Raw genomic sequence first — 9682 nt, 5'->3', positions numbered from 1 at the left:
AAATTAAAAAGTATCTAAAAAATCTAATGAAATAGAAATATAAAAAACAGAGAGGTATTTTTATTTTCATTTTTTCTGCATATTCTTTCAATTTATTTTAATGATTTTTTAATCAATATTTTATTACAAATTTTAAAAATTACTATTTATAGAAGTTTTAATCTTAAAAATAAAAATTATAATCATTTATGAAAAAAAAACTATATCAAAAAATGCCATTTTTAGCTAAAATTCATTTAATGATATCAAAATGTTACTTTACACAATATTTATCAGTTCAAATTACAAAAAATAATATATGATAAAATAAATATATTCATTCATAATCGTACTATTTCAAATTATATTTCTTTTTAAATTTATCTTAAATTTCATGTTAGAACAAAGTACATCCTTTAGATATAATAAAATGATAATATTAGTTAACTTTAAAAAGTTATTCACATCAAAACGTTTTTTTGCATATAATTTGATAAAATATGAATATTATTTAAAGAAAATGATAATTTTTTTAAAAATTTTGAATAAAGAAAGAAAAATATTCAATTTTTTATCATTCAAAAAGTTATTTAAATCTCGTCTTTTTTTAACAAAAAACAACCTTCATTTTTCTATATTTAAACTATTTCAAAACTTTCTGGCTGCTACTTCTTTTTCCAATTTCTACCAAATAGTAAGAAAGTACTCATAGAACCTTCTTTTCTTCGGTTCTTGGGGAAATCGCAAATAATACTTTTCCAATTACATTCAAGCCATACTTTACATCTGATGTAATACTTTTATAATATTTGAACATGCAAATACAAACATTCTGTTGTTGGAGATTTTTTTTAATTTGGACAATGTTTGGATATGGCCTGTCTGTATCTCTCTTAATTAATTGTGGATCTGTTGGTATAAAACGCAGTGACGAAAGCTCAACGCCAGATGAAATGGCACATGTTATGAAACTATAATATTTCTTTCCAAGATCTGATAATAATGAAGAAAACGAGATTAAAGAAACTTATATGATCTCTAAAAAATACCAATATCTGGTAAAGCTATTAAAAACTCTTTTTAATTAAAGGAATAATATCTTTTGAAATTCTCCTATGACTAGCCCACAACTGAAAATGGCTACAAGGTAATGGAAATTTTTTATTTAGCAAATCAGACGGCAGTCAAACATAATTGTTCCATCAATGGAATCAGTTATGGATATCTCTTTTAATTGGTTATAAAGGATGAATGAGCAATTTTGATGAGTTGAATGCTAATGTAATAGAAAAGAATGGTTTATCTTGTTCAGGTAACCACATCTTTACATAAAATGTTGAAGAATTTAATGGAACATTAAAATGTATTTATAAATTACTAAATGGACAAATTACTGTCGTTCAGTTCTTAATTATTGAACGCAAAATATTTAGTAGATCTGATGAAAGTCGGAAAAAATTGTTTGATAGAAAATATACGAATAAAAACTTTAATGAATCTTCAGAGTAATTAAAGAAAACGTTGTTTTAAAAAGAATGTTAAACCTATCTGGTTTTATACAACTTTTTGAAATAAATGTTTTTGTTGTACTTGCAACTATTGTTAAAGTTGCTATAATATGTTTTTCAAAATTTATTGAAGCCAAAAGCTGAAAAGAAGTAAAAAATTTTTTTCGATGCAAATGCATCCAAAAACACATGATAATAAAAAATAATATATAATTTAATATAATTAATTTCCCATCATTAATAAATTCTATTATAGACTAATATTTTTTACATTATTTAAGAAATTGGATTTTTTAAGATTTTAAAAATTGTCGTAAAATTTTATATTTAGCTTGAAATATTCTAATATATTGTTGTTTTTAAAAAAATTATTTAAAAAATAATTAGAAATGTATTGTTAAAAAATTTATAATGATAATTTTTTTACCATATATATTTAAATGCAAAATAAAATTCATATATTTCCAATAACACAACAATTTTTTATATTGTTTATTTTGGTCAAAAACTAGATTCACATTTTTGTGTATACAATTATTAAAAAAATATCATATTCTATTTATATAATTCAGGAAAAACTGTAATGACATCCGTACTTATTGAAGCTTTTGCTTTTTCTTTATCAGCTTTTGTTACACCAGAATCATCTTCATCTAATGTATCAACATTATTTAATGTATCTTCTTCTTCATTATTTTTTCCCTTCTAAAAATTTAACATTTATTATATTATATATTTCTAAAAACTTACAACAATTTTTTCTGACTTTTGTGTTCTATTTAATTTTAATTTATCAGGAGTTGGATCTTTCTCTTTATACATTTTCATTTGTGATACTGATAATGTTAAAGGTTTTCCTTCAATTGTTAACTGTGTACTATCTGATTTACTTTTGGTAAGATTCATAAATTTTTTTGCGACATTTGTTATGCCTTTATCCTTTTTAGTTGTAGCATTGTATATTATATTTTTACTTGGAATATTATTATTAATAGATTTAATATCTTTTGAAGTACTTTTTGTTTCTTTTAAATTTTCATATTTATCATTTTCTGTTATAAGTAAAGAAGTTTCTTTTTCATTTGAATTATTATCGTCATTTTCTTTAGAATTGTTACTATATACTTTACTTTTAGTACAACATAAAGTAATGAAATTTAACAATACAACAAATATGAGATAGATCATATTAATTTATTTCTAATAAAAAGATCAAATAAAAAAAATTAAATATATATGCAAAATATGTGTACAAAATTTTTGAATTTACGAAAAATTGACTAAAATATATATACATGTTTCGATACTAAATATAGAAAATCTACATAAAACCAAATTTTTTCTACTTCTTTACTAGAAAAAAAGTAATGATTAAAAAGTGTAAAAAAAAAAACATAAAGATAAATTTTTTTAAATATACGACTTTATATAAAAATCCACATAAATATAAATCAATATAACAAGTATGAATATTTAATGATTATCTGTCCTCATACCTCGGATGTGTGTAATAACTGGTAACCTCATTCTATAAGTTCTTATACTTCTCGGAACCAATCTTCCACTCAAACCATATGATATTCTTTCTTGATCTGGGAGAACATTATTAAATCTATCATTACTATCATGCTCTTGACCATGGAAGGTAGAATGACTTTTCTTTTCCATTTTTTCCACATCATCCTCTTCATGCATGTCGCTATCTTCTTCATTATCATCCATAACATCTTCAAATTCATCATCTACTTTTTTCCTTTCCACATGAATCTTTTTATCCTTACTTTTAAGTAATTGAGGATTTGATTCTTTCTGATGAGACACTTTTTTGCTTTCATGTTCAAGAGATTTAAAACCAAAACCAATTGGTTCATGATGCGAAACTGATTTCAAATCTTCATCATTCAAGAACATGTCTTTATCTTGATTTACATTTAAAATCTCATCCTCTTCGAATTCTTCCTCTAGTGAACTTTCTTTTTCCTCACCAACATGTTCCTCAATTAATTGTTCATTATTAATTGAATTACTTCCATGACTTATTACTCCTTTGGCAAATGCATGGAAATCGCTACCATCGTCTTCATCAGGAGGTTGGTGAAACTCGTCCCTGTTATCAGAATATTCCTCTTCGTTGTCGTGTACAGTTGTTGTAGATTCTCCATTATTTATCAAATTACTGATTGGTAATAGTTCCATACCATCATCTTCAGATTTTATATCTGAATAATCCTCATTCTCATTATGTAAATTATTTTTAGGTTGGTTTTCGAATAATGAGGAGATTTGTGAATCGTCAAGTTTCATCCTATTTAAAAGATCTTTGTATTGGTCATAGATATCTACTACTGAAACTTGACCATCACTGTATTTCTCCTTCATCCCTTCATTCATAAATATTTCTTTGACAGTGTTGTCATCCGTTGTAACGAAATAAAGAGTAGGATTCAAACATCGAGGTATCTTCTTTTCATCATCAACAACCATTGTATCACCACAATCCTCTGGAGTACGACCAATAAAGTGATAATTTGATGGCTCAATATTGAAAGTTTGGATTGGTTGTGTAAAATCAAAGTGAGCTTGGTAAACAACATTACTATTTTCATGATGTTTTTCATTGTCACCATAATCCATGTTATGACCAGTTATTTCTCCACCAACTTGATTATCACTATCAACACCATTATCAAATTCTTCATAGTCATCAGTTACGTCTTCTTCTTCTTCTTCTTCGTCAACTACAACTATTTTGTTCTCAGAAAAATTGCTGATAGGCATCTCATCAGAATTATGAGACAATTGATCAACAAATTTAAGAGGTTCAGGAGGTGTAGGTTTGATATCAGGAACAAAATTGGAAACTTCGTATTTAAAATCATCCAATTCATGATCATCATGGACCGAAGGTTTAGACACATTGATAACGATGTTTTTCTCGAAAAGACCCTTACATTTACTTGAAACTATGAAATCTTTGAAATACTGATGGTTGGAAGACTTTTTCATAAGACTCTTAAAACCATTCAACGGTGCCAGTAAAGCATTCTACAAATAATACTACATTTATTAAATAAAAAAACTTACTAAGACTCCTTTTGATGTTTGTGGACATTGCTTCTCTATCATTTTATCTAAACATTTTAATCGGCAAACTTGACTTGAACATAAACTTTCTGAAGATGAATACCATTTCTTGTTGATTTTAATTTTGTTGGTAATAATCTCATCATTGTCTTCATGTTCCACAGCTTCCTTAGCACATTCAAGATTACATTGATCTCTAACTTTACCAAATTTTTTTTGGAGACATTTCTTGTGTTTCAAAACTTTACCATACTGTACATGAACAGCTTTATCACATTCTTTCAAAAATTGAAGTGTAATAGTTGTATCATGGTGATCATAACACTTCTCAACACATTCACCAAATGGATAATATGGTCTTAACAATTAAAAAGTGATTATTTAAAGATAACAATGAAAACTTACAAGCATTTTGATGATATATTTCCCGAATTGTAAACGTCTTCAGATAGTTTAATAAACATATTTGTACATTTTCCAAAACAATTTTCTTTTAAATCATGACTGGCACCAACTGGTTTAGATGAAACTTGAGGAATACTTTCAAAGATTCCAATGAAAACGAAGAGATAAAATAGTGAACGGCTAGTGGTTAGTAAAATCATGACTTGTTAATGTAACTAAAAGTCATAACTTCTTAACTATTTATTTCTTTATATATATTTTTTTTTCATGTAACTGATCTTTAATCAATCAAATATCTTTCACTAATTTTAAACAATCTATCATTTGATTTATAAAATTAAGTACTTGACATAATCCTTATGTTACCAAATAATATCTTGTAATACCAGATAAAGTTATTTTAAAAAAAGTTTATTTTATCTACAAATTCTTTACACCCAAACAATGCAAACTTGATGATTAGTTTTAACTATCATGTTCTTACTATTATGAAAATTTTATTTTATAGATACATTGCAATTTAAAAAATAGCGATGATTATTTCAATCAAATTGGTAAAATAATATTCTTCATTTCATTGTATTAATTTTTCATGCAAAAAAAACGTTCTTTTTTTTATAAAATTAAGTTAAAACAAAAATGATTTTATCAATGATTTCAAGAGAGTAAAATAATGATCGTGTTAATATTTATGTTGGTAGTTAGTGGTGAAAATGGTTGGTGTAATTGTGAATCTTTGTGTATAATATTATCTATATATATTATATCTTTTAAGAAATAATATTTAGTTATATTCATTGTAATTTACAGAAACTTTAATATGTAAAAGTATGGTGATGCTTTATTTGCATTCTTTGCAAAGAATGTCTAGAGTACATTAGAATAACTGTGACATTGGTTCGATCCCCAAGATACAAATTTCCTTTAGATTATTAATGATCTAAGCGGGCCGAAATCTTGGCAAATCAAAATAGAAAAGGTATAACTTCTTATATCAGAATTAAGATATGTACTAAGTTGTTTACCTTATCAACATTTTTGTCTTAAAAAAATATCAAGTACATCTTTATCATATATATTAAATATTTAAATAAAATTAAAAAGAAAAAATTTTAATTTATTTTTAATAATTTAAATAATTGTAGCATAACAAAAAATTTTATTCTTCTTTTCATTTAAATGCTTGTGCATTACAATATGTTACCTTTTACTGGTAATCGAGCAGATTCATATTTCACAACAAGCTCTTTGATTTTAAGAGAAAGTTCAGAAATTAATGGATTATCTTCTTTTTCAAAAATTTCATCTAAACAATGAATTAATTCCGTAAGTTTGCAAGTGATTTCAAAAGTTTTTAAATTAATGTCCAAATAAAGAGCACGTTCAATATCAAAAAGATAACTAATTGTTGTCAAGAGTACCAACAAATTATGAGATTCTTCATCTCTTATTAATTTGTCTGAAACGTATGTCGTCACTTCATGAATATGTTTAAGAAAATGATCACCCGACTTGGATAAGACAATATTTTTTATTCGCGCTTCAATATCTTTGTTAAATTGTTGAACTCCTAAAATAAAACCTTCAAAAAAACTGTCTGATAATTGTATACAGTATAAAATCTCTTGTGCATTAACTTTTTGGGATGTTAAACATGTTCCATATACTTTTTGAAAAATATTTAATTGTTCCTCCAGTTTGTTAATGTTACATTGAATATTTAAAGTATGATAATCTAATGAATAAATATAAGTAGCAACGGTTTCTTTAATTTCCAAAATAGACAATGTATAGTTTATAAATTGCTCCTTACTAAAAAAATTATCTATTGTTGAAAAGATAATAGATGAGGTACACAAACTGTTTGTACATGATACAACATCATGAAGTTTATTGAGACCCATTGCTCTGTTAAAGTCTGCCTTCATAAAACTTCTTAAATCTTTTACAGATTTTGACAATTTTAAAATGACATCCATTACATACTGATATGGAGTGCTGATACAATAATTTGGTAATTCTTTAAGATTTGAATTTAAGAACAAACGATAGGAGAAGAATGGATTTCCAAGAAGTTGCTCATCCTCCTCTTCATCTGATATATTTGTTGATTCTAAAAGTGCCGTAAATGTCGATTGTCTACGTGTTGATAAAGTTTTCTTTGTAAAAGCAATTGAACTTTTTCGTTTTTTTGCCGTTAATTTGATTGAATTTCTTACAGCCATTGACATCAATCCTGATGTTACATTATTGGTAATATTTTTCCATGGATAATTACGTGAGTAAAATATATCTTCAAATTTTTTTGAAAACATTTCTTCAGATCCACTTTTTGTATATGCATCAGTTAATTCACATTTTAACCATTCAAATTCTGTAAAAGTTAAATCTGTATAAATTTTTTCTTTTTTATTTTGAAGTCTGATAACAAAATCTAACTTCTGAGCATCTTTGATAATAATACTTGTTTTAAAAAATGTTATTTTATTTGATGATTCTAACATTCTATTGACAACATTAACTTCATACTTCGCACGTTCTAGAAGAAATTTAGCATCTTCAAGTGCCACATCTTCAATAGTATTTAAATGTTGTAATAACTCTGTCTGAATTTCTTCAAACTTTTTCAATAATTCTGCCTCAAATTGCTCCTTCAAACAAATTTCTTCTTTCAACTTACGACATTCATCCAATGCTCTAATACGTAATTCAACTTCTTCATCTTTAATACTTCTTAATTTTTCCTCGTATTGTTGACGGATTTCATTTATCTCCTTTTCAATATTAGAACGAATTAATTTTTCATTTTCAATAAATGCCTCCTTTTCTTTCTTTAATATTTCTTTGTACTGTAAAGCAACTTCATTTGTTGCAACCTCTACACGAACGTCATCCAATTTTGGAAGAGTATCAAATGAAGTAGAATTATCAAGATAAACAATAAAAAATTGTTGCTGGCAAATGACAATTCTATCACAATGTTTTAATTGTATAACATCATTTTTTTTTAGTATTCTTCCATTAACATAAACCGAATCTTCCATTAGAATTCTAAGATTCCATATGTAAGATTCTTCATTTTTTATTGAACAAATATCTTGATTATTAAATGCCAACATTCTATTTTCTAATTTCATCCACATTGTCAAAGAAGAATCTGTATTTAATTCAATAAGAGCTGGAGCAATAGGTTGTTTGAAACTAGCAACATGATAACCCTGCTTACAAATTGAATTATTTTCTTCAACAATTTTTCTAAGTTCTTTAATTTCACCTTCAAGTAATTTTATATGAGCATAATTTGTGTCTTCAACAACTTTAGGTTGTTGACGAACAAGAGCCGCTTTTGATGCAAATCTCAATGTACCAATTGATATACTTCTATTTTTAATTTCTGCAGATATTGTGGCCAAGAGGACAGTCTTAGAATTACCACCAAAACAATCTTTGAGTAGACGAGTTAAGACAGATTCACGAAAATTAACGTAAGTTTTTTTATCAGCACAATCAAAAATGAGTTTTTGTAAAAAACTAAGACTCTTGTTTATGGACTTAGTCTCCTCCAAATGTTCACTTCCAACATCTGTGGCACGTTCAGATCCAGCTAAATCCACAAAGTAGGAAGTCGAAGTACGCAGAAATTTTCCACTATTTTTGTTTGACTTATGGTTTTCAATATTACAATCATTGACTTCTTGATTAATTTGAAGCATGAACACAACATGTGATCTTGATGATCGATCATTCATTAACGTTGAGGCAGTTGCTCTATTAAGTGATGCTTTTTCTCTTAACGCCTCTAACTCATCTAAGCATTTTACCTGAACTTTTGCAAGATTTTCAACAAAAGCAACATCCGCACCACGAACCCTTAAAGGTTCTTTTGTATAGTTTAACAAATCATAAACTTTTTCATTATAAACTTCATAGTAAGATACAAAATAATTGGCATTAGAAAAAGAGGAGAATAAATCACTAGAAAAACGTTGTAATATTCCTGGCTCAGATAATGTTCCAGAAATAGAGAATGTCTTTCCAGATCCTGTTTGACCATAAGCAAATATACATGTATTATAACCAGAAATAGCATCATTAACTAGTTCCTTTGCAGTCCTCTCATAGACTTCACTTTGAGTAGCATCTTTAGAAAATATATTCGAAAAACCAAAAGCCAATGTTCTTTCTCCATGTTTTATATTGAGAGTGTTATCTCCCACTATTGAAATTCCAGTCTCATCCAATGGAACATCATGTGGTCTTATTCTTAAAGACACTTTTATATTGGAATTGGAAGATCCACTTTTTCTTTTATCATACACTGAATACATAGAATTAAAATCAGATTCATTAAGACTTCTTTTTGGTTCTTTCACATTACTATCTTCTACAAATATATTTTTTTCTGAATTAGATCTTATCATCTTTATCTTACTTTTTGAAGAATTTTGAACAAGTTTTGGTGTTTTAAAAATAGTATTAGACATGTTTAAAGTCTAAAAAAAAAGGAAAATTTAAAATAAATCTATCAACTTAATAATATTACAAATAAAAATAATAATTATTATAATAAAATATTAAAAGAAATGTGTATATAAAAAAGATAATAATAACAAATCAAAACTAGAAGTAGTAAATTTAATGATAAAACAACCAACAATTTGACAACATTGTACTCATTAAAATAAAGACAAAAAAAGATTTGTTTT

The 9682-nt window shown here is 26.1% G+C and overlaps 2 protein-coding genes across 2 annotated transcripts; both read right to left on the bottom strand.

The window, feature by feature from the left end:
* Positions 1–2042: 2042 nt before the first annotated feature.
* Positions 2043–5176, bottom strand: SRAE_1000136100 (Hypothetical protein; the record flags this gene model as incomplete). The annotated part of the gene is made up of 5 exons (XM_024648306.1): positions 2043–2192; positions 2238–2590; positions 2984–4532; positions 4572–4929; positions 4977–5176. The coding sequence occupies 5 exons, from the start codon at positions 5174–5176 to the stop codon at positions 2043–2045; spliced, it is 2610 nt and encodes an 869-aa protein (XP_024502298.1).
* Positions 5177–6166: 990 nt separating this feature from the next.
* On the bottom strand, positions 6167–9460 carry SRAE_1000136000 (Kinesin-73; the record flags this gene model as incomplete). Its single annotated transcript, XM_024648305.1, has 2 exons — positions 6167–9360; positions 9409–9460. The coding sequence occupies 2 exons, from the start codon at positions 9458–9460 to the stop codon at positions 6167–6169; spliced, it is 3246 nt and encodes a 1081-aa protein (XP_024502297.1).
* Between the last annotated feature and the right edge of the window lie 222 nt (positions 9461–9682).

This window comes from Strongyloides ratti (genome assembly GCF_001040885.1).
Source record: "Strongyloides ratti genome assembly S_ratti_ED321, chromosome : 1".
Lineage (NCBI taxonomy): Eukaryota > Metazoa > Nematoda > Chromadorea > Rhabditida > Strongyloididae > Strongyloides > Strongyloides ratti.
Note: the sequence above shows the minus strand (reverse complement) of the source record. Positions and strands in the feature narration are given on the sequence as shown.